At 42.7% G+C, this 27,221-nt stretch overlaps 2 protein-coding genes across 3 annotated transcripts in view; both read left to right on the top strand.

Annotated features, from left to right (window-relative positions):
• The window catches only part of LOC109873783 (ceramide transfer protein-like), a 32,266-nt gene extending 19,879 nt beyond the window's left edge, over positions 1-12,387 (top strand). The window contains exons 4-16 of one of the 2 annotated variants that reach the window (XM_020465492.2): positions 947-1,024; positions 5,661-5,768; positions 5,854-5,989; positions 7,062-7,145; positions 7,379-7,629; positions 7,771-7,857; positions 7,980-8,072; positions 8,581-8,676; positions 8,860-8,992; positions 9,101-9,171; positions 9,301-9,429; positions 9,666-9,795; positions 10,238-12,387. In XM_020465492.2, coding sequence (XP_020321081.1) covers positions 947-1,024; positions 5,661-5,768; positions 5,854-5,989; positions 7,062-7,145; positions 7,379-7,629; positions 7,771-7,857; positions 7,980-8,072; positions 8,581-8,676; positions 8,860-8,992; positions 9,101-9,171; positions 9,301-9,429; positions 9,666-9,795; positions 10,238-10,365 — 1,524 coding nt within the window. In that variant the 3' untranslated portion in view covers positions 10,366-12,387. The remainder of the gene's footprint in view (positions 1-946; positions 1,025-5,660; positions 5,769-5,853; positions 5,990-7,061; positions 7,146-7,378; positions 7,630-7,770; positions 7,858-7,979; positions 8,073-8,580; positions 8,677-8,859; positions 8,993-9,100; positions 9,172-9,300; positions 9,430-9,665; positions 9,796-10,237) is intronic. The other variant, XM_020465493.2, reaches the window with a different exon arrangement.
• A 3,573-nt stretch (positions 12,388-15,960) lies between these two features.
• Positions 15,961-26,164, top strand: atp6v1g1 (ATPase H+ transporting V1 subunit G1). Its single transcript, XM_020465847.2, has 3 exons — positions 15,961-16,175; positions 24,417-24,517; positions 25,390-26,164. The coding sequence occupies exons 1-3, from the start codon at positions 16,094-16,096 to the stop codon at positions 25,561-25,563; spliced, it is 357 nt and encodes a 118-aa protein (XP_020321436.1). The 5' UTR covers positions 15,961-16,093; the 3' UTR covers positions 25,564-26,164.
• The last annotated feature ends 1,057 nt before the right edge of the window (positions 26,165-27,221 follow it).

The following is a 27,221-nucleotide window of genomic DNA, read 5'->3' as shown; positions in this document are numbered from 1 at the left end:
TTCCACAGAACATATATTTATTTTATATGTTCTGTACTTAGCAGTATGAATCTTATTTCTGTTTTGTAAATACCTTTTTCAGAGAACTGAACTGAACCACGCGTGACCCATAATGTTTGTCTAAGCACATGAATCTCCAATTTGCCACACACGTCTGGTATTCTAAAAAGTTGGACAGGGTTGGCAGGTCTGGGGCTGTGCATTGTCGTGCTAAAACATGAGATGGCAGCAGTTGAATGGCACGACAATGGGCCTCAGGATCTCGTCACGGTATTTCTGTGCATTCAAATTGCCATCGATAAAATGCAATTGTGTTCGTTGTCCGTAATTTATGCCTGCCTACACCATAACCCCACTGCCACCATGGGGCACTATGTTCACAACGTTGACATCAGCAGACCGCTCACCCACACGTCTCCATATACGTAGTCTGCGGATGTGAGGCCGGTTGGAAGTACTGCCAAATTCTCTAAAACGACATTGGAGTCGGCTTATGGTAGAGAGATGAACATTCAATTATCTGGCAACCGCTCTGGTGGACATCCCTGCATTCAGCCAATTGCATGCCCCTTCAAAACATGAGACCTCTTTGGCAATGTTGTGTGGCCCTTTATTGTCCCCAGCACAAAATGCACCTGTGTAATGATCATGCTATTTAATCAGCTTCTTGATATGCCACACCTGTCAGGTGGATGGATTATCTTGGCAAGGGAGAAATGCTCACTAACAGGGATGTACACATTTTAGAGCAATGAGAAGCTTTTTGTGCATATGGAAAACTTTTTAGTTCAGCTCATGAAACATGAGACCAACACTTTACATGTTGCGTTTATATTTTGGTTCAGTGTAGATGGTTGAGTTGTTTCATTCATTTCGTATCAACCAGGCACTCACTCCCTGTTACAGTTGTGTGTGTGTGTGTTTTACGTGTGTGTGTTTCTATCAGAGTCTAAGAGAGGGGAGGATAGACAGTGGAGTCATCCAGAGGACATCACTAGTCCCTCCAGCAGCAGTGTGTTTAATGGCAAGTCTACCTATACTAAACCAGCTACTGTGTGTTCTACTACCATTTAGCACAGTGCCCTTAATCCAGTGTGTGTTTGTGTGCTTTATCCAGACTTGTCATTTTCTGTTCTCACCATTGAAAGCAGGTCAGATAATGAGTGGCACCTATTGTTTACACTCCGGTGTTAAAGGATAAAGTTCCCAGGGAGGGGTTCTCACTGACACACACGCAGTAATAGCTTGTACAGGGCTCTGCATCACTGATCCAGTTTATAATTGTTTCCACAGACGCTCTGATCCTTCTGGAATTAGGTCCTGTTACTCATCAGAGGGAGGGGGGAGAGAGGGAGGGCGGAAGAGGGAGTTGTGGATGGATTAGCGTAGAGTTTAGGATAGAGAGGAGGAGTGGGGGAGAGGCAAGATGTGGAGGGAGGAGGAGTGTACGAGTGGGAGGACCATGATAGACAGAAGGGATTCTTCACTCTGACAGTCTGAGGCTATTTTCTAGGGAGGGATATGCTTACGCAATGGTAATGGGTTGTGAGAAGGCTTTGGTGGGATTTACGGTATTACTGGCATAGCACACAAGGGGGTGCTAAAAAATGCAATGAAAGCCCATTGGACCTCGATTACCAGAATGCTAACAAAATGAGCACAAACTAATAGTGAAATCACATACACTGTTAGCTAAATGCTAACAAGTGAAAACAAACAAACTAATTCCAAAGACAGGTAAATTCAGCTCATAAAGTTATACAAGCTTAGCTAGTAGCTACCAAATGTCATTTTCGGAGAGTGTGGACATTTACAAGCGGAAGTGAACATGAGATTGTTCACAAGCACAAAGTTGTGATGCTTTTCTGAAGGACGAGCAGCATGTGTACATGAAGCAGAGGGTGAGAAGAACGAAGGAGGGGGAAAAACGCTAGTAGGAAGCACAGGGGAAAATGGCAACTGTACAGACAACTCATTCAGAGCTCTTTGGCAAAAAGCCATTCTAAGATATCTGATGGCAAACATTTTACTAGTGAAATGCATACAAGCGTAACCTCACCTCATGTGCACCGCTCAACTCGCCGATTAGATAGAACACTACGGACTCACCAGCTCCCGCAGTTGTGCGATTTACAAACAAACACGTGACTGGCTCAACTGTTCTGGGGAACTACGGCAAGCTTCATAATGTGACCAGCGACATGAAGAAAGCAATAGGTTTTATTTCCTAACGTATTGTTGACTGCTTAAAAAAAAAATATTATACATATATTCACATTTTATTGGAAAAACATAGTTTGGACCATCCCGTGGCTTTTTCTAAATACCCCGATATGCGGTATACCGCCCAAGCCTAGTTGTGAGGTTGCAGATGGTGTGAAGGAAAGGGTGTCTGTGAGAGCCCAGAACACAGCAGAACAAATGGTAGACCTTGTCCTATGAGCATGTAATTAACATGTTTAAATATAGTGAACATTGTGTTTGTATGTGGTGTCAGACACTAACGCTTCAGAACATAATGATGAATTTGTCCTTGAAGGCAGAGTAACCGCCCCACCCTTAAAGGGATACTTGGGGATTTTGACAATGAGTCCAGTATAAAGGAAGTTGGAGGTAGTATATCGGTTGCACTAGTGCTGGCTAGCAACTTCCTTCCAGCTGCACGCAGAGACATACAAATGGTATTCGCCAAGTTCGTCTGACTGGGGAAGAAGAGAAAAGGTCAAAATCCCGGAGTATCCCTTTAAGGCATCCCCATGCTTCCCACCTGAAACAGGTTGCGTGTGTATTATGACATTTTGTGAAGTTTTGGTCTTCAAGGGGTTTTTTCCCCGGCTGTTCGTGCACACATTTTGTCTCGAGGCATGCCGAAGTCGGTAGCCGAAGACCATGCCCCTTCGTCAACCATAGGGATTCTTCAATTAAGTGTTACATTCAATTAGAGACAAATGCTTTCATGCACATTTTTCCCCTTGAGAAATACTGCACCAAACATCTGCATGTAAAGTTGCGCAAAAATGTATGACAGATTTCTTGAGTTATCTTTGATTAATTCAGACTATTTTAAGGAAGTGTATACTGGCTACAACATCTCAAGATGGAAAAACAAAACTTTTTTTCAGCTTTTCTTCTCATTTTTCAAGCGAAGGTCTGAAGGGAGTATGCGAGCACACTCGTTGGGTTCGCCTAGGATGGACGCCAGCTGAACCGACGCATGCGGAAGGCTTTCTCCTCTCCCTCCCTCCTTTCCTCGCTCTCTCCTGACACATGTTAGTCATTCCTGGCAGTGGGTTTTGGGAAACCCCTCCGTGTCACACTCTTCCCCCTTCCTCTTGTTCCTCCCAGCCCCAGGGTGACCCTCTGATTCAGCCAGAGCAGGAAGGAATGAGTCACACACACACACACACTACGCCTTCTCCCCACAGTGAGTCAACAGTCAAACTCTCGGCCTGTGAGAAGGCCCTTCTCTCCCCCTCGCAGTCTCTTGTCTCCCTCTGATCGCTCTTCAGACTCACAGCAAAGTGTCAACTTTCACTAGAGAAAAACAATCTGGTCAGGGCTAAAATGTTCGTAAATTCTTTTATATAGTAAATAATATTTTGTGTTGCTCTTTGCTACTTGAGTAAACATGGTCTGTGTGTGATTGTATGGAAAGTTCCACGTCTGTCTGGTAAAATATTCTTATCTGTTAGTACACCTAGATAGACAGCTGGTTTCATATAATCAGTCCATCTCTCTCCGTCTCTCACTCACTCTGACACAGACGTTTTAGTACTGTAGCTATGTTTAAGTTATATTCAGACTGGGGCATTGCATATTTACTCTTTCTCTCTCTCTCTCTCCTCCTCCATCTCTCCCTTCCCCATCTTTCTCGGTCCTTGAGTGGCGCAGCGGTCACATCCTCTCTCACAATTACACAAGTACCCCTGTGTGTTTCAGGAGTGTGTGCAACATCACCCTGACCACACAGTTCTCTCTATGAGCCTGACACAGCAACACAGTGGGACCGTAGCAACAGTGACCACGGCGACCATGGAACACTGTCACAGAATGGAGTATTGGGTGACTTCCTCTAACAGAGGATAGAATCCTTGACTTCTTACCGAACCCTGACACTTAAAATAGAGAGAGCGAGCGAGGTGGGAAAAGAGGGAAGATCTGTCTGGAGAGGACATAGTGATTCACCCAGTGTGAATTAGCACTCAGAAAACAGTACAGACACTGTGTGGGGCCATAACACAGGGTTAAGGGTTCAAGTGGAACTGAGCGTGTAGCCTAGTTAAACGAAGATGCTAGAGGCGTCACTACAGACCCGGGTTCGATCCCGGGCTGTATCTCCCCTGGCTGTGATCGGGAGTCCCTTAGGGTGGCGCACAATTGGCCCAGCATCGTCCGGGTTAGGGGAGGGTTTGGCCGGTGTAGGCGGTCATTGTAAAATAACACCTGACTTGTCTAGTTAAATAAAAAAATGAAAATACAATTTCTGGTGAATGTGTTTGTATAGACTGATAGCAAACACACTGCTTCTTTGATCTTGTGGCCAATTTTGTCTTTATCAACCAGCCAGATAAGAAACTGCATTATATTCATTACAGCTCTGTGATTTGGCAGATAGCGGCTGTATTGAATGGTCATTGTTGAAATTGGTATAGCTGAGAGGGCGACAGTAGTATTGAAAGCCCTGGTGGAGGCAGGAAAATGGTTACTCCTGGTCATTGACCGATAGTAAGCTCTGGGTGGGTGATGCAGGGCCAGGCAGCGGCCATGGGAACAGTCTGCCACCTGGTGGTGAGGAATGGAAGCACACGCCGTCTTCATCTTCGTCTATCCTCTGTTAGAGGAAGTCACCCAATACTCCATTCTGTGACAGTGTTCCGTGGTCACTGTTGCTACGGTCCCACTGTGTTGCTGTGTCAGGCTCATAGAGAGAACTGTGTGGTCAGGGTGATGTTGCACACACTCCTGAAACACACAGGGGTACTTGTGTAATGGTGAGAGAGGATGTGAATCTCATTTAAGTTAAGACGTTGTTTTTAAGTTAAAAAAATATGCGTTATAACACATCCCCTCATACAAGATGTACTGGCTAAACCTTGTTTACCACAACCGTAGAACTGTGGTCATATGAAAAGACACGTGAATAACATGTACACAGAGGAAAGAGTCATGTGAAAATGTGTCAGCATGACTTGTCAGAAACACAGGTAGTGATTGGGAGGGGAGGACAGAGCTAGAGATGGGACACACGGAGAAAAGAAATGGGGTCGGAGAGTGTTCAACGTTCACCTCATACTCTGTCCCAGTGTGACAAGTAGCGGTGAAGGTGCTTGGGGATCAGGAAGTTAACTGTCGGGAGTGTTTGACTGAACACACCGTGGGTCTGTCTGTGACTGTGTGACAGGGTGTTGACTGAACACACCGTGGGTCTGTCTGTGACTGTGTGACAGGGTGTTGACTGAACACACCGTGGGTCTGTCTGTGACTATGTGACAGGGTGTTGACTGAACACACCGTGGGTCTGCCTGTGACTTGTATGTCACCTCCCCTTGCTGCTGCTGACGAAGCGCTTAGGACACCATGTTTTGGCTAATGTGTTAAGTTGATAGCGATGTGGATATATACTTAATGTTATCGTCACTCTCTTCCCTCCCTGTGTCTAGGCGGAGTCTGGGTATGGGTCAGAACCCAGTCTGAGGAGACATGGCTCCATGCTGTCTCTCACGTCTGCTACCAGCGGCTACTCTGCCACATCCACATCCTCCTTCAAGGTGAGACCTAAACACACACACACACACACACACACACACACAGAGTGTTTGCTGACCGTGCCGCTCCTCTGTTTGGACCCGAAAGGGTCATAGCCTGAGAGAGAAGCTGGCGGAAATGGAGACGTTCAGAGACATCCTGTGCAGACAAGTGGACACGCTGCAGAAGTACTTTGACGGATGCTCCGACGCCGTCTCCAAGGATGAGCTGCAGAGAGACAAAGGTAAGACGATGAATGAACCTGTCAATCACATGCTTATGTCAGACAATAAATTCCTAAGTGCTGGACAGCCACAGGTCTACGATCCTTTGTGTAACTGTGGAGGAAGATACTTCCACATGCACTCTGACAGCAAAACCAATACGTTCCTTTCTACTTATTGCTTAACTTGCAAATGAACAGAAAACATAGCAACAGCTACCTCCAAAAAACAATGGCAAAGTGCCACAAAAATATCTCTAAAATGTCTCTAAACACACTCAGCAGAAATGCTAAGTGTGTGTGTGTGTGGATCATGAAAATATTCAGAGCTTTGGGGAAACATTTGCAGAATCTTCAACGGAATGTGTTCAGTCAACCCCCTCGTTGAGATGCAGTCATTTCTCTGTCCCTCTCTCCCTCTCTCCCTCTCTCTCACTCTCTCTTCCTGTCTCTCACCCTCCCTCTCTCTCTCTCTCTCTCACCCTCCCTCTCTCTCTCTCCCTCTCTCACTCTCTCTTCCTGTCTCTCACCTTCCCTCTCTCTCTCTCTCCCTCTCTCACTCTCTCTCTTCCTGTCTCTCACCCTCCCTCTCTCTCTCCCCCTCTCTCACTCTCTCTTTCTGTCTCTCTCCCTCCCTCTCTCTCCCCCTCTCTCTCTCTTTCTGTCTCTCTCTCCCCCTCTCTTTCTGTCTCTCCCTCTCTCTCTCCCCCTCTGTCTGCAGCCAGAACATTTGCTCATGGTGGAGTTTGCGCTTTGTCACCGTGCCGAACGATGGCTCTGAATGACCACGAACAATCAAACCGTTCCTTTGTTACCCATCAAATCCCTTCCTCGTTCCCTCCTCTCATGCCCCCTCAGTCCATCCATCCCTTACTCCTGAATAAGAGGCCAGGCCATTGTTGTTCTGAGGACAGTAGAGTTCTGTTAGCGTGCCGTGCTGGGTGGCTGCATAGGCAACTCTTGGCACTACTCTGGCTCTATTGATGACTCTTTGCAGGGGCTTTATAGGGACTGGTGTACTACTGTTTGACTGATTTCTATCTCTCTTTTGCGCTCTCGTTCCCTCTTTTTCTCTCCCTCCTTCTCTGTCTAGTTGTTGAGGATGATGAGGATGATTTCCCCAACACTCGGTCAGACGGAGAGTTCATCCACAACAACAACGGCAGCAAGGAAAAGCGTGAGTACAGCAAAATCACTTCTATCGTAAGGTTACATAGCTTGCAGGTTCAACCTTTTTTGAGGCTATTAGTGCTTTTGAAAACTATTTGTTGAAAATGAAAAACTATTTGTAGTCCATGTGTGTATGCATGTAGTAAACATGAAATACGATTAGTGTCCTGATATAAATGTTTCAAAACACCTAGCTATGTTTAAACGTGTGTTTTTACACGCACATTCTTCTCTGTTCAGTGTTCCGATCTCTGAGCCCTAAGGGCATCAATGGAATAGACTTTAAGGGCGAGGCGATCACGTTTAAGGCCACCACAGCTGGGATTTTGTCCACCCTGTCCCACTGCATCGACCTGATGGTGAAGAGAGAGGACAGCTGGCAGAAGCGACTGGACAAGGAGACGGAAAAGAGGAGGAGGATAGAAGAGGGCTACCATTCCGCTCTCTCTGAGCTCAAGAAGAAGTCTCACTTTGGAGGGCCTGATTACGAGGTGAGACGACTGGGTCGGTTCTATGATGGTTTTGAGCCAGGTGGGAAAAGACACCCGTCATTCCCGTTCTCAGTAGGTAATGAGCGCCCGTGTTGCTCTTCCCTTTTCTTATCCTTCTTTTCCTCCACCCTCTTCCTCCAGGAGGGGCCTAACAGCCTGATCAATGAGGATGAGTTTTTCGATGCCGTTGAAGCCGCTCTTGACAGACAAGACAAGATGGAGGAACAGGTACAGGAGCCAGGGCAAAACCCCTCCGCCTCTATTGATAGAGATTCAATCCAATTCTATGATGATAATGATCAATCTTCATATTAAATTGAGTGTTTCATCCTGGCCGCGTGTGTCTCTAGTCTCACACCGAGAAGTCACGGATACAGAGATCCAGTCCAGTTCCCCCGGGAGATGTCTACTCCACCATAGGATCACACAGATTCGCTGACAAGGTCATTCGCCTCATTTAGTCCAGAACACATCACTTTAACAGTCACCCTCACGCTATGCTCTCTCTCTCTCTCTTTTCCCCCTCATCTTTTTCTCCTTCCTTATCTCACTCTTCCCGTTACCTCGTTCTCTTTTTGTTTGGTCGTGTTCTCTTGTTTTCCTTCCTCATCCCTCTCTTCTCATCCTCCCTGTAGCCCCATAGTCACCCCCCCCCCCCCAAATCAGTGACACCAATCCTCGAGGACTGGAATTGCCCACCCCTGCATTATATTATTGGTTGCCACCCTGAGTCACTACACTATATTTAGCTAGCATGCTTTTGTCTTTGTCTGCTAGTACAGAGATTGACTGGCCTTTGCAGTTTGCATGTCATAGCTGTTACCTCACCACAGTACAATCAGTGGTTTGTCTTTCCTTTAACACATTTGTGTTTGTCAGTGAGCTGTTATTTCCATCTGACATTTAACCCCATCTGTCCCTCGTGTTCCTCTTCCTGGTTGCTTTTAATAGGTGGAGGAGATGGTGCAGAATCACATGACCTACTCGCTGCAGGATATGGGCGGGGACGCCAACTGGCAGCTGGTGGTGGAGGAGGGGGAGATGAAGGTAGGGGGAAAGGAGAGAGAGAGAGAGAGAGAGAGAGAGAGAGAGGAGTGATTTGATTTATGCATGTGCCTTATGTGAAAGAAAGAACCTTTGTGTTGCCAGCACTTCAACTAAGCCATTCTGTCTTCAATCCCATAGTTGAAGTAAAGTAGTAACCACGGTACCCCTCTCTGTTTTGTGTAGGTGTACAGGAGGGAGGTAGAGGAGAATGGTATTGTCCTGGACCCCCTGAAGGCCACCCATTCTGTGAAGGGAGTCACGGGACATGAGTTGTGTCACTACTTCTGGGACACGAACGTACGCAACGACTGGGAGAGTAAGTCTCATCTGAACATTGTAAACATTAAATTCTGTCATTTCTTGTTCCTTATTTTTAGTGGACATGTTCTAATCTGTTTCTCTGTCTCTCTTTTCATTCATTCAGCCACCATTGAGAACTTCAACGTTGTGGAGATGTTATCGGACAACGCTGTAATCGTCTATCAGACACACAAGGTAAGAGGGAACGTGTAAAACACACAATCTATGGGCTCTGAGAAAAGATTGGGTTTTTAAAGGAAGGAGACAAAGCCAAAACCTGAAGACTTGTGATGTAAAGCAGCATACATGTGAACTGTATTGCAGAGGGTGTGGCCAGCATCCCAGAGAGACGTGCTGTACTTGTCTGCTATGAGGAAGATCCTGGCTAACAACGAGAACGACCCAGACACCTGGCTGGTCTGCAACTTCTCTGTGGACCACGACAACGCCCAGGTCATTTGACCCCATCCTACCACTTATGAGCTCCAAGATTTTTGGGGTGTTGTATTGATTAGTTAAACACTTATTCAGGTCCGTCTTTGACCAGGTCTCTCTGGCAATAAATATTTGTGTCTCGGTGAGACAACCCAAATAATGATAACAAAATGATGGTTAATTAAAATATTCAACTTGGTAAGAAACTCCTATGCTTGTAATTGATCTTCCTCCATGTCATTGTCGCCCTGCAGCCCACCAACAGGTGTGTTCGTGCCAAAATCAACATTGCCATGATATGCCAGACCCTGGTTAGCCCACCAGAGGGCGACCGAGAGATCAGCAGAGACAACCTTACCTGTAAAATCACCTACGTCGCCAATGGTGAGCTCATCTCTTTAACCGCTCTAATGGGCACTAGAGATGGCCATGCTAGAACGGACAAAATAAGCAGTATTACAATGGCCATGTAGTACATTGCCAGTAACTACGTATTCTTCAATTAGGATTTGAGTGACTTCCTTTTCGGAATAATAAGGTTAGGGTCCGAGGTTAGTGAATGTTAGGCAAGCCAGCAAGTGCAGAGGCAAGCTAGCCTACTACTAGCTATTCCTGCCTCCCCGCGGTGGCGGTGTACGCACCCACTCCACCAGGGGTGACTATAGGAGATATTTGTACTGCGGCGAGTAGTTAACCACAGAAAACCAGGTGACTAACTCTATTCTTTATCATTTGACAGCCCTAATTAAATATGAAGGTGTTGTGAATTAAACTGTTCTCTGTGATATCCTGTGTAACGTGCATTTTCTCTTCCTGTCTGTCACAGTGAACCCAGGAGGCTGGGCTCCTGCCTCAGTTCTGAGGGCTGTGGCCAAGAGGGAGTACCCCAAGTTCCTCAAACGCTTCACCAGCTATGTCCAGGAGAAGACAGCCGGGAAACCTATCCTCTTCTGAGTCTCACAGGACTCGCAGCACCCCTGTCCACACAACAGACTGTTCTGAACATTGTGTACCATTTCAACCCAACTCTAGCTAGCCATCATGCTAAGTGCTAGGGTACAGCTAGGCCTTTTCAGACTAGCTTCCATGCGAGCTCTCTTGCTAGGTCTTCAGCTAGCTTCAATATAAGGCCTCATGCTAGCTTCAATGCTAGTTTCCCATTCTATACCTCATGCTAGCTTCCTATACTAGCTGTCATGCTAGTTTCCTAGGCCAGGTCTTATGCTAGGTCCTTTGATAATTCTCATGCTAGTTCTTATGCTAGCTCCCATGCTAGTTTCATTAGCTAATGCAGAAAGACCTATAAGAAAATGTCAATTGTGAGATATATTAATATATAAATGTACGTAAGAAATTTCTAAGAAAGCAGTTTAAGACTGGAAGACAAAACATTACTCTTTTAGTCCTGCTTTTTTGTAGTCCTTTTTTAAGAGATGGAGTTTGTTCCTATTTTCTGTTGATTTAGCTTTTTATAATAATCAGTGGTTTTACAGCTTATTCTCATGCTGCTAATTTTCTTAGTACAACTAAATCAAATCGCCTTTTTTCCAGAATGATCGTCTTGTTTGTAAGAAACAAAAAAACGACAAAATTCCAGAGGGCTGTCATTGAACTATGATCCCTATGACATTTTCTTCTGTCTCTCTGGTGAAAACACTACTTTGCTGGTGCTGATGGAGGGACGAGGCTAAAACGTATTTTATTTTCAAATGTTGAAAATGTATTAAATCTTCACATTTCTTTATTTTGGGGTTGTACTTGGGTTTCAATGTTATACTATAACACAATTTTGATTTGGGATTTTAGATATCTGGATTATAACTGTATATAATGTCAACAACCATTTCTGCTTCACAGCCAGCTGTAAAAATGTTTGCAAATGCTTTTTGTGACTGAATTGACTCTATGCCTTAGACTGGGGGAGATAATACAATACGTTTTGGGTAGGGGAGAGGGTGCTGATAGACAGTACACCCATATGAAATCACTAGAGACGTGCCAAGGGCCTAGTTCCAATACCTGATTATTGTCCCTTTCTCTCCTGACGATCCCTGATATGACTGAGTGGGAAACTTAAACTTGACCCTTACTTATCCAATCAGGATGATGTCAGGGCAGTTATTAGTAGGAAGGGAGGAAGTAAGGAGGTCCTTTTTAAGCAAGGCATGGGTAGCAAACTCATTCCATGGAGGGCCTAGTGTCTGCAGGTTTTTGATTTTTCCTTTCGAATAAGACCTAGAGGAGTTCTTTACTAATTAGTGACCTTAATTAATCAATCAAGGGAGGAGCGAAAAAACCCAGACACTCTGCCCTCTGTTTAGACAGTTTCTACATTTTACAGCAGACTGATGCTTTGTCGCCTGCTGGGTACTTCAGTGAAAACAATGATGGTCTCCACATAGTGAAGACTTGTCTTTAATTTCAGATAGACTACCTATTTATATGAAACTAAGGGGTTAATACGATGACTAATTCATTTCATACCCCCTTTAAGTTCAACAATCAGCAGAAACTGATGTTCACCGAAAGGCCAGGTCATTGGAGGAGCTATATGCCAATCAACTTTTCTGTCCAATGGAGAGATTGGTTCAAATCCTTAGAGGATGATGGTGTGGCCTGTGTGCTGGCTTTCATTCGAACTGATCCTTGATTTGGTCACGTGATTTTAAATTATGTTCACCCCTTTGTGAAGAAGTCCAATAAATTATTTCTAGACTAATGTTTAAAGCCACGTGGAGAAATACCTGGTTAGAAAGACATTTTAAAGGCTGGTTTCCCAGACTCAGATTGAGCCGACTTCTGGACTAAAAACATGTTCTACATACAATTTAGTCCTGGAATCAGCATAATGTGGGTCTCGCAAACTGTCCCAATAAGTTGTCCCTCTCCTACGAATGAAGATACATTTGCACTGAATGTAAAATGTTTGTAAAATCGTGTAAATAAAAGTGTTCACACTAAAGCTGTTGGGATTGACTTAACTGTACTGTGAAATTCTGGCACTTTATTTAGTCCTGTTTAGAAAGAAAAGTTTGACATTTCTCCAGTCTGGTATGCTTTGAATCATTGTTTTCCCTCTTCGCTCAGGTTCTCAAAACGCAGGATTTCACTAATTATGCAGAATGCCAAACAGTCAAGGTTTTATTTGGAAACATATTGCATTAGTGTTTGTTTTTGTGACTAAATACATTTTGAGTAGAAAACCAGTTGACAGTGACATGGACTCCAACACAAGCCGTAAGGGCAAGCGTCCCAACAATCGATAGGCCACTAGCGAGCTACTTTGTAATTTATTTTATTGCAAACATGAAACCTTGTAATTTTCCAATAAATAAAGTAAATGTCTATTGTTGGAGCCAATTTGGGTGTATCTTATAGTCTGGTAATATTCAGGCAATTACACTACAGACAACTAGGTGCAAATAAATGGTGGTGGTACACACACATCAGGTGACGTGTGTGAGCTCATGGTTTTTACAGCCAGGGTGGCAACTCACTGGGGACATGCCCCCCCCCCCCCCCCCACACACACACACGTTCTGAAATTGCATTTTTGTCTCCCCCAGTTCTATCATTGGAATGTGATCCAAAACAAGGCAAAGCTTCTGGAAGGCTGGCTGGACCAGAATGGGAGAGCACTGCACTCTTTCACGAGATGTAAAAAGAACAGAAACATGCTACTCTGTAGTTGACTGATGTAGCTGGCAAGGTAACTGCTGTTTAACTTAACAGAAGAAAATAACTAAACTAGTGTTTGCAGTGCTGAGCTAGTATTGTAACTGACATGTAACTTTAGCTAATGTTTCTTCCACTCTTGACTGAGGTGAAGGAATAAGCTACGCTAGTGAGAAGCTACCACAGCCAGGTCAGCTCTAGCCTCTTATCTGTCAGATGGTGATTATTGCTGTCTATCAGCCGTTGTTTGTATGGACATTTTGTAGCTTTTTTGTTGTCACGTTTCAGAAGTAAATAAACTTGGCAAGCTTTCACCAGTTGATGTACTGTTGGAGAAAGCTGGCCAAAAGTTGGCTTACATTTGCTATTATTTTTGCCTCAATCAAACTAGACCTGAATCAAACGATGTAACCATCAGCCATTCGATTGAAGATTTGATATTCTGATGTTTTTTCAGTGCAGTGTGAGTTGTGTTACTCAGTATGCCAATGTAACGTTACTGATCTGTCAGTTTCCCTAGCTAATTCCCTACTTTTCACAGTGACACAGTAATAAACACCTCTAACATTACAGGCTTCACTGTCATGGTGCACAGTAAAAGTCTGTGCAGGAAGATTTCTTCATCCTGCCCGCACCCGCTAGCTTTCTGTCCAACTCCCACTCGCTTCTGCAAGAACTGGTCCCAACTGTTGTTCAGCAATGTTATTTTAGGCGTATTTGACACAGCTCACTTGCCAGCCATGGTCCCAGCAATGTTGTGCCCTATAAGCAATATCAAATGTGCAAAAATAACTTGAATAGGTTTGATTACCAGAGATTCTCACATGGCCCTTACATTGTATTACTGGGCAATATCAGCCAATCTGCTAGATGTAGTTTGAAGAGAGCAGAGTTGGAGAGACTTGCCCTTTCTCTTGAGCTATTTTTATAACCTACCTTTTAGGAGTGGAAGATTTTCAGACAGAAATATAGGTGACCAATATTTAGGCCTATTTCTAGGCAATGTAGTAAACTATAGCCTAATCATAGGCCTATTTAGGTCGGACTTTTCCTTGGAAAGATGACTGTCCCGTGATTCTCTGCCCATGTACAGTGCATTCGGAAAGTATTCAGACCCCTTCTTCCACATTTTATGTTACAACATACTAAAATGAATTGTTTTCCTCATCAATCTACACATAATATGCTATAATGACAAAGCAAAAACAGGTTTTTAGAAATGTTTGCAAATGTATAATAAATCAAAAAAGCAGAAATCCCTTATTTACATCAGTATTCAGCCCCTTTGCTATGAGACTCTACATTTACATCAGTATTCAGCCCCTTTGCTATGAGACTCTACATTTACATCAGTATTCAGCCCCTTTGCTATGAGACTCTACATTTACATCAGTATTCAGCCCCTTTGCTATGAGACTCTACATTTACATCAGTATTCAGCCCCTTTGCTATGAGACTCTACATTTACATCAGTATTCAGCCCCTTTGCTATGAGACTCTACATTTACATCAGTATTCAGCCCCTTTGCTATGAGACTCTACATTTACATCAGTATTCAGCCCCTTTGCTATGAGACTCTACATTTACATCAGTATTCAGCCCCTTTGCTATGAGACTCTACATTTACATCAGTATTCAGCCCCTTTGCTATGAGACTCTACATTTACATCAGTATTCAGCCCCTTTGCTATGAGACTCTACATTTACATCAGTATTCAGCCCCTTTGCTATGAGACTCTACATTTACATAAGTATTCAGCCCCTTTGCTATGAGACTCCAAATTGAGCCATTGATCATCCTTGAGCTCTTTCTACAACTTGATTGGAGTCCACCTTTGGTAAATTCAATTGATTGGACATGATTTGGAAATGCACACGCCTGTCCTATATAAGATCCCACAGTTGACAATGCATGTCAGAGCAAAAACCAAGCCATGACTAAAGGAATTGTCCGTAGAGCTCCGAGACAGGATTGTGTCGAGGCACAGATCTGGGGAAGGGTACCAAAACATTTCTGCAGCATTGAAGGTCCCCAAGAACACAGTGGCCTCCATCATTCTTAAATGGAAGAAGTTTGGAACCACCAAGACTCTTCCTAGAGCTGGCCGCCCAGCCAAACTGTCAGGGATGTAACCAAGGACCTGATGGTCACTCTGACAGAGCTCTAGAGGACTTCTGTGAAAATGGGAGAACCTTCCAGAAGGACAACCATCTCTGCAGCTCTGCAGATGCCTTCATTTTACTCCTTTCATCTCTCCCTTTCCTATCCTCCTTTCATAGCTTCCTTCCCTACCTCAATTTCCTCTCCTTCCCCATCTTCCTTTCCTTCCCTACCTCCCTTTCACACCTCCTATCTTCTTTTATCTCCTTTCCTAGCTCCCTTTACTTGCTCCTTTTCCTCCTTTCCTTGCGCCCTTTCTTTTCCCCCTTTCCTAGGATTAACCACAGGTAGTAGAGAGGAAAGTAAGAAGGAAAGGAAGTTAAGAAATTGAGCTAGAAAGAAGGAAAAGAAAGGGAGTTAGGAAAGGAGGAAAGGAATCTAGTAAAGTAAGAGTTCACATGTATGTTGTAGGGATTAACCATAGCCAGGAGAGAGGAAAGGAAGCTAGGAAAGGAAAGGGAGCCCTGAAAGGAAGCTAGGAAAGGAAAGGGAGCCCTGAAAGGAAGCTAGGAAAGGGAGCCCTGAAAGGAAGCTATGTGAGGAAAGGAATCTAGGAAAGAAAAGGTAGTGTTCACATGAATGTGGTAGGGTTTAACCATTGTCAGTATATGGTTATAGTATTGGTTTTAGTGACAAGGCTAGATTTAGTCACAGGCTGCTGCGGGGTGCTTCTCGGATACGCCGCGAGGCAAATCGACCGCACTCTCAGTCACGTGGTTTGAGCATGACAAAGGTATGATGCGTTGTCAGCTGACTGCAGTAAATTCACCGACCTCTGCAAACACAGACGAGCAGCTGAAACCCCATCTTCTTTTCCATCTAGACCTCTCTCTCCTAACCGAATAATGGCTAGCCAGTCCCAAGGTATCCAGCAGCTACTGCAAGCTGAAAAACGAGCAGCAGAAAAGGTAGCAGAAGCCCGTAAACGTAAGTTAAAATCTGATATTCAACGGTTTGTGTTAGCTAGATAGCAGTTAACTATCTGACTTTAGCTTGATTGGCTAACATTTTGCTGGAAGGTAACATTAACTAGCTAATGGCACAACCAACATTTGATCAATCGATAACTACTCGAATATACCCCAGATAGGAATACATTCATTGATTGGGTAACGGCAGAATGTGGAGATGGCAAGGCAATACAAAGCCTTATTCAATCCAAGCTAACTAGCTAGCAACATCTGATGGCTAAGTTAGCTACCAGCAGGTAAAACAAAAACATACTAACTGGCTTATTGTCAAGGTCTCTGGTTAGTTTTGTAGCTAATTATTGCCACCTGTAGTAACTGTTAGCTACTGTTATTTCTAGTAAATGTCTATACTCGGGTGTCGTGCACATGATGGATGCCAACCAAATTGGCCTACTGCTGTGTTTTTTTTTTTTTTTACAATTGGCATTGGCTGGCTGTTCCATATCATACACAACTGAGCTAGTAAGATGTGAAATGTTCCATAGTGGTGGCAATTAAGCGACAGCAATCGGTGTGTAGGGTAACTCACCTATACTGTCCCCTTAGTAAATTATCTTGGGAAAGACACAGATTCGTAGATATCATCTGATCTCGCACTTACCATATGCCTAGCTCTCAAGAACACGGCAAGAGGCCTGTCAGACCTAACGCTTCGATCACACCGACAGCGTCATTGCATTTTGGTATACACAGATTCGTAGATATCATCTGATCTCACACTTACCATAGGCCTAGCTCTCAAGAACACGGCAAGAGGCCTGTCAGACCTAACGCTTCGATCACACCGACAGCGTCATTGCATTTTTGTATACCGGATCGTGGACTATAGGAAAAGGTGGGGTGAACAGACCCCCATTTTTTCACGTTTATTTAACCGGGTAGGCCAGTTGAGAACAAGTTCTCATTTACAACTGCGACCTGGCCAAGATAAAGCAAAGCAGTGCGACACAAACAACATCGAGTTACACATGGAATAAACAAACATACAGTCAATAACACAATAGAAAAGTCTATAAACTGTGTGCAAATGAGGTAAGATTAGGGAGGTAAGGCGATTAAATAGGCCATAGTGGTGAAATAATTACAATTTAGCAATTAAACACAGGAGTGATAGATGTGCACGTTAACCATTAACATCGACAGGGCTGTAGTGGAGCGGATCGAGAGCTTCAAGTTCCTTGGTGTCCACATCAATAACAAACTATCATGGTCCAAACACACCAAGAGTCATGAAGAGGGCACGACAAAGCCTATTCCCCCTCGGGAGACTGAAAAGATTTGGCATGGGTCCCCAGAAGGCCAGCATCCTGGAGTCGCCTCTTTACTGTTGACATTGAGACTGGTGTTTTGCAGGTACTATGTAATGAAGCTGCCAGTTGAGGACTTGTGAGGTGTCTGTTTGTCAAACTAGACACTAATGTACTTGTCCTCTTGCTCAGTTGTGCACCTGGGCCTCCCACTTTTTCTATTCTGGTTAGAGCCCGTCTGCACTGTTCTGTGAAGGGAGTAGTACACCGCGTTGTACAAGATCTTCAGTTTCTTGGCAATTTCTCGCATGGAATAGCCTTCATTTCTCAGAACAAGAATAGACTGACGAGTTTCAGAAGCAAGTTATTTGTTTCTGGCCATTTTGAGCCTGTAATTGAACCCACAAATGCTGATGCTCCAGTTCCTCAACTAATCTAAAGAAGGCCAGTTGTATTACTTTTTTAATCAGAACAAGCGTTTTCAGCTATGCAAAAGGGTTTTCTAATGATCAATTAGCCTTTTAAAATGATAAACTAACACAACGTGCCATTGGAACACAGGAGTGATGGTTGCTGATAATGGGCCTGTGTAGACATTCCATGAAAAAAATCAAAAATAACAGCCGTTTCCAGCTACAATAGTCATTTACTACATTAACGTCTACACTGTATTTCTGATCAATTTGATGTTATTTTAATGGACAAATTTGCTTTTCCAAAAAATACTTTTCTAAATGTCCCCAAACTTTTGAACAGTGTACATTTTTATTTATCATAATTGTCTGTGATGACACTAAAGAGGGTTTTTATTCTCTCTTACTGCAGAAAACACTTTGTTCGGTTTTGAACAATTTTCTGTTGAACAGATTTTATGTGTTTTTCCCCCCAAGAGTCTCACTCAATTTTGGCTGATGTCAACTTCTGGAAGTCACATTGGGGCAACGATATTTGGCTTTCTCGTGGCTCTGAACGCTCCACTGGGGTCATTACAATGAAAAATACTTTTGGTAATATTCTACACTTGGACTGTGACCCCTTTGGTCACTATTTGTCTAGTGATCAGTTACAATGACATTATGCTCATTACTGTCAACTTCTACAGGTACAACACCAAACATGAGAATGATGAGTTCCTTGAATCTTTAGAGAAACAAACTGAATTGGTTTATCTAAATTACCCAATTTGTTATCGTTGATAGGAGAGGACTTTAATATTACAATAGATAATTCAAGTAGGCCAACCAATCAGAATTTGGGTTTAATACTTTTTATGGGAAGGTTTAATCTTACTGATATATGGAGAGAGAGGTTTCTGGCTGACAGATCATTCACTTGGAGTAACAAAACAGGTTCCACACAGTCCAGAATAGATTTGTCTTCTGTGGAAATGGATTGATGGTGAGTGTTTTGATACACATATTTGTACTACTCAGACCATAGGGACATTTTATATTGATGTCAAAATATTACCCCTGATACTACACTTGGTAGAGCATCCTACTGGAAGCTAAATAGCTCCTTATTAAATAATGATATAGTTAAGTTTGAGGTTAAAGATCTGCTCTCACACTTTTGGGAGAGAGCTTGTGGCGAGATCTTGCACGAACTGGGAGCTCTTTAAATTTGAAATGACCAAATACCTTAGAAAATATGGTAGTAATCTTGCTAAGACCAGAAAGGCTGAGAAGGAAAAGGTGATCATTTAACTTCCCTTTTCTCAGAGGTCCCCAGCCAGCCTGTCGGGAAGAGGACATGGAACTGAGTTACAAAATAAACTGGATTTTATTTATATATTAAAAGCAGAAGAAGCCTTTTATTAGATCTAGGGAAAAATGGCTTGAGGGAGAAAGAATTCATCCTATTTCTTAAGACATGAGAAATGTCACTCTACAAATAACACTATCCATAATTTAAGCATTTTATTACAGATGACCAAAAATTAATCGTTAACTACTGTAGCAATTTTTACTGAAAATTGTATAGCTCTATGTACTGTCAGGAATCCAGATGTTTTTTGTCTCCCTGAATAATGTTAACTCTCAGTGATTCAGAATCTAAACTGTGAGATTAACCCATCATAGTTGAAGAGATTATCGAGTCTATCAAACATCTAAAGAACAGTAAATCCCCAGATGTTGATGGAATTACGGCAGAATTGTACAACTTATTTTCTGAACAAGTAGCTCCCTTCACATTTGGCTGAGAAAGCGACCAGAAATTGCGGTCACGGCAACGCCGAAAAAATATTCCAAATTAGCTCCATAATATCGACTGAAACATGGCAAACGTTGTTTATAATCAGTCCTCAAGGTGTTTTTCAAATATCTATTCGATAATATATCAACCGGGACAGGTGGCTTCTTAGTAGGAAAGAGAGAAACAATGGCCGCATTTGTCCTTTACGCACAAAACACTCAGACTCCAGCTGACCACTGACGCAATGTTGACGTTCAGGCTAATTTTTCAAAATAAAAGCCTGAAACTATGTATTGTAACACTAGACACATTAGGGAAGCCATAGAAAAAGGAATCTGGTTGATATCTCATTCACTGCTCAATAAGGATGCATAGGAACGCAGAGGTTTCTAAATGAGAGTCACTTCCTGATTGGATTTTTCTCAGGCTTTCGCCTGCAATATCAGTTCTGTTATACTCACAGACAATATTTTTGCAGTTTTGGAAACTTTAGAGTTTTCTATCCTAAACTGTCAATTATATGCATATTCTAGCATCTTGTCCTGACAAAATAGCCCGTTTTACTTTGGGAACTCTGCTTTTCATCAGCAGGTGTTCTTGTTATGGTCCTTAATTTATAAGCATAATTTTCTCCACACAGATATTATAAAGATTAACGTCCCTTTTTCAGGACCGACAGATAATTAGTAAAATTCCAAAACTCCACATCTTCATTGTAGAGGCTTTTAAACACTGTTTCCCATGCTTGTTCAATGAACCATAAACAGTTAATGAACATGCACCTGTGGAATGGTTGTTAAGACACAAACAGCTTACAGATCTTAGGCAATTAAGGTCACAGTTATGAAAACTTAGGACACTGAAGAGGCCTTTCTAAAAAGAAGCCCAGGGTCCCTGCTCATCTGCGTGAACGAGCCTTACACGGAACCCAAACTGGCTGCGCGCGAGCACCATTAGGCATAAATGTATTTTGTCCCCCTACACCAAACGCGATTACGACACGCAGGTTAAAATATTAAAACAAACTCTGAACCAATGACAGTAATTTGGGGACAGGTTGAAAAGCATTAAATATTTATGGCAATTTAGCTAGTTAGCTTGCACTTGCTAGCTAATTTGTCCTATTTAGCTAGCGTGCTGTTGCTAGTTAATTTGTCCTGGTATATAAACATTAGGTTGTTATTTTACGTGAAATGCACAAGGTCCTCTACTCCGACAATTAATCCACATAAAACAGTCAACCCGAATTGTTTCTAGTCATCTCTCCTCCCAGGCTTTTTCATCTTTGAACTTATATGGTGATTGGCATCTAAACTTTCATAGTATTACCACGACAACCGGGGAAACAGTTCGTCTTTCAATCACCTATGTGGTTATAACCAATGAACAGATGGTACATGGGTGCCTGCTTCTATAAACCAATGAGGAGATGGGAGAGGCAGGACTTGCAGTGCGATCTGCGTCAGGAATAGAAAGGACTTCTATTTTAGCCCTTGGCAATGCAGACGCGTGCAATAATTGAATAACATAGATTTAAAAAATTATTTTACAACGCTCGCGCCAGCAAGCGGTGTAGTCAGGGTATTAGGCATGCTGCAAGGAGGCATGAGGACTGCAGATGTGGCCAGGGCAATAAATTGGCATGTCCATACTGTGAGACACCTAAGACGGCACTACAGGGAGACAGGACGGACAGCTGATCGTTCTCGCAGTGGCAGACCACGTAACAACCCCTGCACACAATCGGTACATCGGAACATCACACCCGTGGGACAGGTACAGGAAGGCAACAACTGCCCGAGTTACACCAGGAACGCACAATCCTTCCATCAGTGCTCAGACTGTCCGCAATAGGCTGAGAGGGGATGGAATGAGGGCTTGTAGGCCTGTTGTAATGCAGGTCCTCACCGGCAACATTGTTGCCTATGGGCACAAACCCACTGTCGCAGGACTAGCAAAAATTGCTCTTCACTGACGAGTCGCGGTTTTCATCCTAACATGACCCTCCAGCATGACAATGCCACCAGCCAGCCTCGTTCTGTGCGTGATTTCCTGCAAGACAGGAATGTCAGTGTTCTGCCATGGCCAGCGACGGACCCGGATCTCAATCCCATTGAGCACGTCTCGGACTTGTTAGATTGTAGGGTGAGGGCTAGGCCCCCCCCCCCCCCACCCCAGAAATATCTGGGAACTTGCAGGTGCCTTGGTGGAAGAGTGGGGTAACATCTCACAGCAAGAACTGGCAAATCTGATGCAGTGCATGAGGAGATGCACTGCAGTACATAATGCAGCTGGTGGCCACATTAGATACTGACTTTTGATTTTGATCCCCCCCCTTTTGTTCAGGGACACACTATTCCATTTGTTAGTCACATGTCTGTGGAACTTGTTTATGTTCATACAGATATTTACACATGTTAAGTTTTGAAAATAAACACAGTTGACAGTGAGAGGACGTTTCTTTTTTTGCTGAGTTTATATGGAATACACTGGACATGTTGTTTAAGTACTTTGTTTTTAGAATATTGGTGTCTTTTACTTAATTATAAGTCATTCTTATTATTTTACAAGATCCCAAAGATCTTGCAGTTGATTTGGATGCCATTCCCTCAGGTGTTGCTTTATTGTTCAGGAACGTGTCAAGACCTGACCCGTAGAACATTAACCCTGTTGACTCATCAGATTTTTATTTTATTTTAGTCCAATCAACAGAGCTATACTAGCCTCATTTCAGCAGGATGTTGTGTTTATACCTTATGTCATGCCTTATTGGAATGGTTTTATTGATATCTGTTGGGGGGGAATTGGATATTGCCACACACATACCTACTTAACAAAATTTAAGGAAGTTTCTTTTTAAAGTTCTTCATAAATAATATCCTGCCAACCACTATATGAAGTAGTAAAAATAACATGAATTCAAATTGTACCTTTTGTAATGACCACCCAGAAACAGTGTTGTATCTTTTTTTATTTTTGTACAATGTAAGGAATCTGTGGCTAGACATCAGTAGATTTATAATTGAACACATTTATGAAGATTTTACATTATTATGGAGAGATGTGCTGCTTGGATTTAAAAAAGACTTCTGATAGAAATTAAGTTGGAACAATTTGATGTAATTTCACTATTCTTTAGGCCAAATGTCATATTCACAAATATAAATGTACAAACCGAACACATTTTGTTACCTTGCAAAAAGAAATCGAACTATTTTAAGAAAAATAATCCATTCTATGTGTGTATGGTGTAATGTGATATTTTACTCCCTAGTCCAAATGTCCTTTGTATATTCTTTTATATATTATGCTTTCCATGTACTTTTTGTATTGATTTGTTGTTAATAAGAAAAAGATGCCAAAAGTTCCCGGATGTTGTACTACATTCGCCAAAATACGAAGTGTACAAGCAGTGGACACTTTCTGTGCTTTTAGGGTCCTTAATGCAGAAAATGGGCATGGCTTCGCATTGTTTTCAGATTTGAAAGAAATGGCGGAAAATATGCAGCCGATGTCCGAGAGCGGATACCAATTCATTGCTTTAACTAATTATGACATGTTGCGCAATGTAATGACTTTTCTAATAAGTTACCTTACACATTGTGTTGGCTGACAATTTGTTAGCTACGCTATCCGTACGAACCACATAGCATATCATTACAAGCAGTATGTGGCGGTAGGTTAGCTCGCTACCTAACGTTATTTGGCTACTATTGCAAACTTGCCAGTATATGAACTGTATGCGATCTAACTACCCAACGTTTGACTTGATAATTCATGTCGTTCTTAGTTTAGCAAAGTTGTTGTGTTCTCAATGGACATTTGGGTGCTTTCGTAAATTCGCTCTGGCTATCTGCTCTGATGTCAAAGCAGTCTTGTCTGACTGTACCAGAGCGCAGAATAACTGAATTTACAAACGCTCAACACCCGCTGAATGTGGCCAGTGTCGGCAAAAAAATGAGTAATTAAATTGTTGCCAGCAGCACAGTTAGTCACCAACCCTCTGGATAACATAACAGCTTAACCAGCTCTGCTAGGGCAAGTAAAATAGTCAGTGAGGTGTTCTCTCATTTGTGTCTGGAAGTAGTAGTTAGGACAGAACGCTCGAATCAACCCTACTCCTCAGCCAGAGCATCCAGTGTGCGCTCCGAGAGTGAAACGCCTTAACCTCTTTGGGATGATGCGAATTTTCGCAGCTTTTTGTTAAAAATCGCGCAACATTTCAGCGTCCTGCTACTCATGCCAGGAATATAGTATATGCATATGATATGTGTGTGTGTATAGAAAACACTCTGAAGTCTCTAAAACTGGTTAAATCGTGTCTGTGGCTATAACATAATGCGTCACGCTACCCAAACCAAGGATAAAGCAAATTTGCAAACGGCCAATCTGACAATGCTCTGAATTTATAAACACCCAGAGCGCACTCTGGCACACGCAAAGTTGTAAAATGTCTAGCTAGTCATTAGTTATGCTAGCAAGATATTGCATAGCAACAGCATCATCTTCTGGTAGACAGGCGAAGCGTTTGTATGCTCAACTGAAAGGACAGTTTGGTTACAGTATACTAACATGAACTTGTAGTGTGGGTATTCGACCACAGTTTAGGTCTCATTTCCCACTTCCTCTGTTGCCAGGAAGCACACAACCAACTGCATAGTTATGGTTGACTTAATGGGACTGGCAATTCAGTGTCTGCTCCAATGCATTTGACTTACTAAGACTAAGTGCAGATTTGTTTGTGTTTTGATCAGGTAAGAACCGTCGGCTGAAGCAGGCCAAGGAGGAAGCCCAGGCAGAGATTGAGCAGTACCGTATGCAGAGGGAGAAGGAGTTTAAGACCAAGGAGGCTGCGGTGAGTCACTGGAGAGACTGTTTGAATTGGCAAAGGAGAAACGAGGCATATGCTTTCCTAGTCAAGGAGAGGTAATTGGTAGCGATCAGAGTGAGGGGAAGTAGCAGATAAGCCAATTGTTTTTGCTACTTTATTAACCAGAGTTATGGAGAAAGGGGGAGGAGGCACAGAGTGAGCAGCTGTGGCTACTAGGGAGCAGGGGAAGAGGTTTGAATGTGTAAGATGCAGGAGGTTCAGATCACCGGAGCCGGCACGGAGGAAGAGGGAAAGCAACCAATTAATTAAATAACTTTTGCTAATAGACAAACTTCTTGCAAGCTATTTATCATCCCATGCAATTACATAATACCTGTCTTGACGGGTACTTTCGTTCTCATTTTCCATTGATTAGAAATCTCCTGACTTGCTTGCTACACAAGCATAGCAGCCATGCAATTCTCTGTGGGAAGAGCCAGGATCAGAGCACATGACCTTTTGCAACTTCTTCCAATTCATTAATATTGCGTAGCATCATGCAGCCCATGTTTTGATTTCTAAAACATTCAATCACAACTAAAGTTACCAATTAACTCTGATTTAAGTGTAAGACTATAAGACCTGTTTCAAATTCATAAAAAAAAATTTAAAAAATTTGTGATCGTATATATTAAATGGATATGTTCCAAATGTGTGCACCAGCAGCTTGTATGCATAGAAGCCTGGAGATGCTAAAAGTGTGTAAATTTATGGTCAATTAACATTATACTGGCAGTCATTTGCCTGAGTTACCTGTTGACTTTCATGACCGCCACAGCCCTACTTTATACTCACTGTATGTTTGTGAAGTGGTTTGTCTTGTAAGGTGGCCTTAATCACTCTCATTCCTCCATTAGGCTCTTGGATCTCATGGTAACTCTGCTGTGGAGGTAGACAAAGAGACGGTGGGCAAGATGGGCAGCATCCAGACTAGCTACCAGCGGAACCGCGAAGGGGTGCTGGGCAATCTGCTGAAGATGGTGTGTGACATCAAGCCAGAGATCCATGCCAATTACCGTTTTGCTGGTTAGGACCCCCCCCCCATCCCTTAAACTAAGGAAGCAGTGACACCCTCCCATTGCACTGCCATCAGTTTACATGCTTCATTGATACATCTGCTACACCCATGGAGCAAACTCCTTTCTCTGCCAGCTCACTTGAATGCTCTATTCATAAGTCTAATTTCTCCAGAAATTGAATCATCAGATGGGTATAAGATTCACATAGGTAGGCTATACATTTATCTAGTCCAATATAAAGCATTTTGACTCAATTGATTAATCGAAACAGGCAGAGGTTATTTTGGTCTGATGCAGTGCAATGTCTCTGTGGGTTCTGTCTTATTGGCGTCCTGTATCAATGTCTTTCTGTGATGGTTAGTGTATATGTGTCGCAGTGTGATATTTGTTTATTTATATGGACTTATTTGTGGAGACCAATAAAGTACTTATTCCAATTAATAGAATTTTAGCCCAAAAATAATCTTTTTTGAAAATCAATCTGTTTTGTTTTAAATGTTTTCCTGCTATGAAAATAAGGTTGTGTGTATAGTGGACATTCTTCTGTTTAGACATCGTGACATTATGAAACTTTAATAAAGTCTTCTGGTGACTTTCATCTCAATTGCTAAAATGTCCATATGTGGTTTTCTTAATTTATACTCAACAAAAATATAAACGCAAACATTTCAACAACCAAATTCTCTAAAATGACGAAATGAACATTCAATTCTCAGGCAATAGCTCTGAGACATTCCTGCAGTCAGCATGCCAATTGTATGCTTGCCAACTTGTGACAACTGCAGATTTTAGTGGCCTTTTGTACCCAGCACAAGGTGCACCTGTGTAATGATTATGCTGTTTCAGCTTCACATGCCACCTGTCAGAGAAATAAGCTTTTTGTGCATATGGCACATTTCTGGGATCTTTTATTTCATGGAATTAGAAAATGCTGCTGATGCTCCCAGGTGATAACGTTTCCACCCCTAGGGCTTCATCAGGCATACATCTTATTTCAGCTCATGAAACATGGGACCAACACTTTACATGTTGTATTTATATCTTTGCTCAGTATATTTCCCCAGGCTACCTTACGGGCTATTTGTTTCCTAGGTTACAGCTAATGTAGAATTAGCTTAAGGCTATTTGTTTCCTAGGTTACAGCTAATGTAGAATTAGCTTAAGGTTGTGAGATTTCTCCCTCAAGTTCCTTGTTGTGTAACCAGCCAGAGGGGTCGCCTATGAAGCTTGTTTGAGGCGTTAGCGAGGTCATTTTCGTCAACTCGGGATAGCCGGTAATACGAAAGTGACTCACCTTTTAGCCAGGTAAATTTCATAACTAACCTGCTCCACTTGGTCAGTGTTATCCAGAATACTTTGGACATCCTTACCTTAATCCTTAACCATTTGAAATGTCAACTTCAATCAGGTATTGACCAACTCCACTTACCTTGAATTAAATGACTGAGCCACAAGTTTGACTATTCCCTGCCTCTTGCAAAGATTTTCTTCATCCTCTTCATTTGAGGACTACAGATTTAAACAATCAAATGTTTTTTTGGTAAATAGTGACAGAATGCATCTTAAACTTCACGCAATGTAACACTTGTATGATTTAATTAAAACAATCTATAGGGTTGAGAAATGTGCTTGTGCAAAGGCAGCATTAACGATAAAATAAAGACAGCACT

Source organism: Oncorhynchus kisutch, linkage group LG29 (genome assembly GCF_002021735.2).
Source record: "Oncorhynchus kisutch isolate 150728-3 linkage group LG29, Okis_V2, whole genome shotgun sequence".
NCBI lineage: Eukaryota > Metazoa > Chordata > Actinopteri > Salmoniformes > Salmonidae > Oncorhynchus > Oncorhynchus kisutch.
This window is presented reverse-complemented; position numbering and strand designations above follow the sequence as displayed.

What these genes read in the sequence shown, in the direction of transcription:
- atp6v1g1 (XM_020465847.2), top strand. Translation starts at nt 16,094, where the DNA reads ATGGCTAGCCAGTCCCAAGGTATCCAGCAGCTACTGCAAGCTGAAAAA. An exon ending in GGTAGCAGAAGCCCGTAAAC is followed by an intron (nt 16,176 to 24,416) that starts GTAAGTTAAAAT and finishes TGTTTTGATCAG; the next exon opens with GTAAGAACCGTCGGCTGAAG. An exon ending in TTAAGACCAAGGAGGCTGCG is followed by an intron (nt 24,518 to 25,389) that starts GTGAGTCACTGG and finishes TTCCTCCATTAG; the next exon opens with GCTCTTGGATCTCATGGTAA.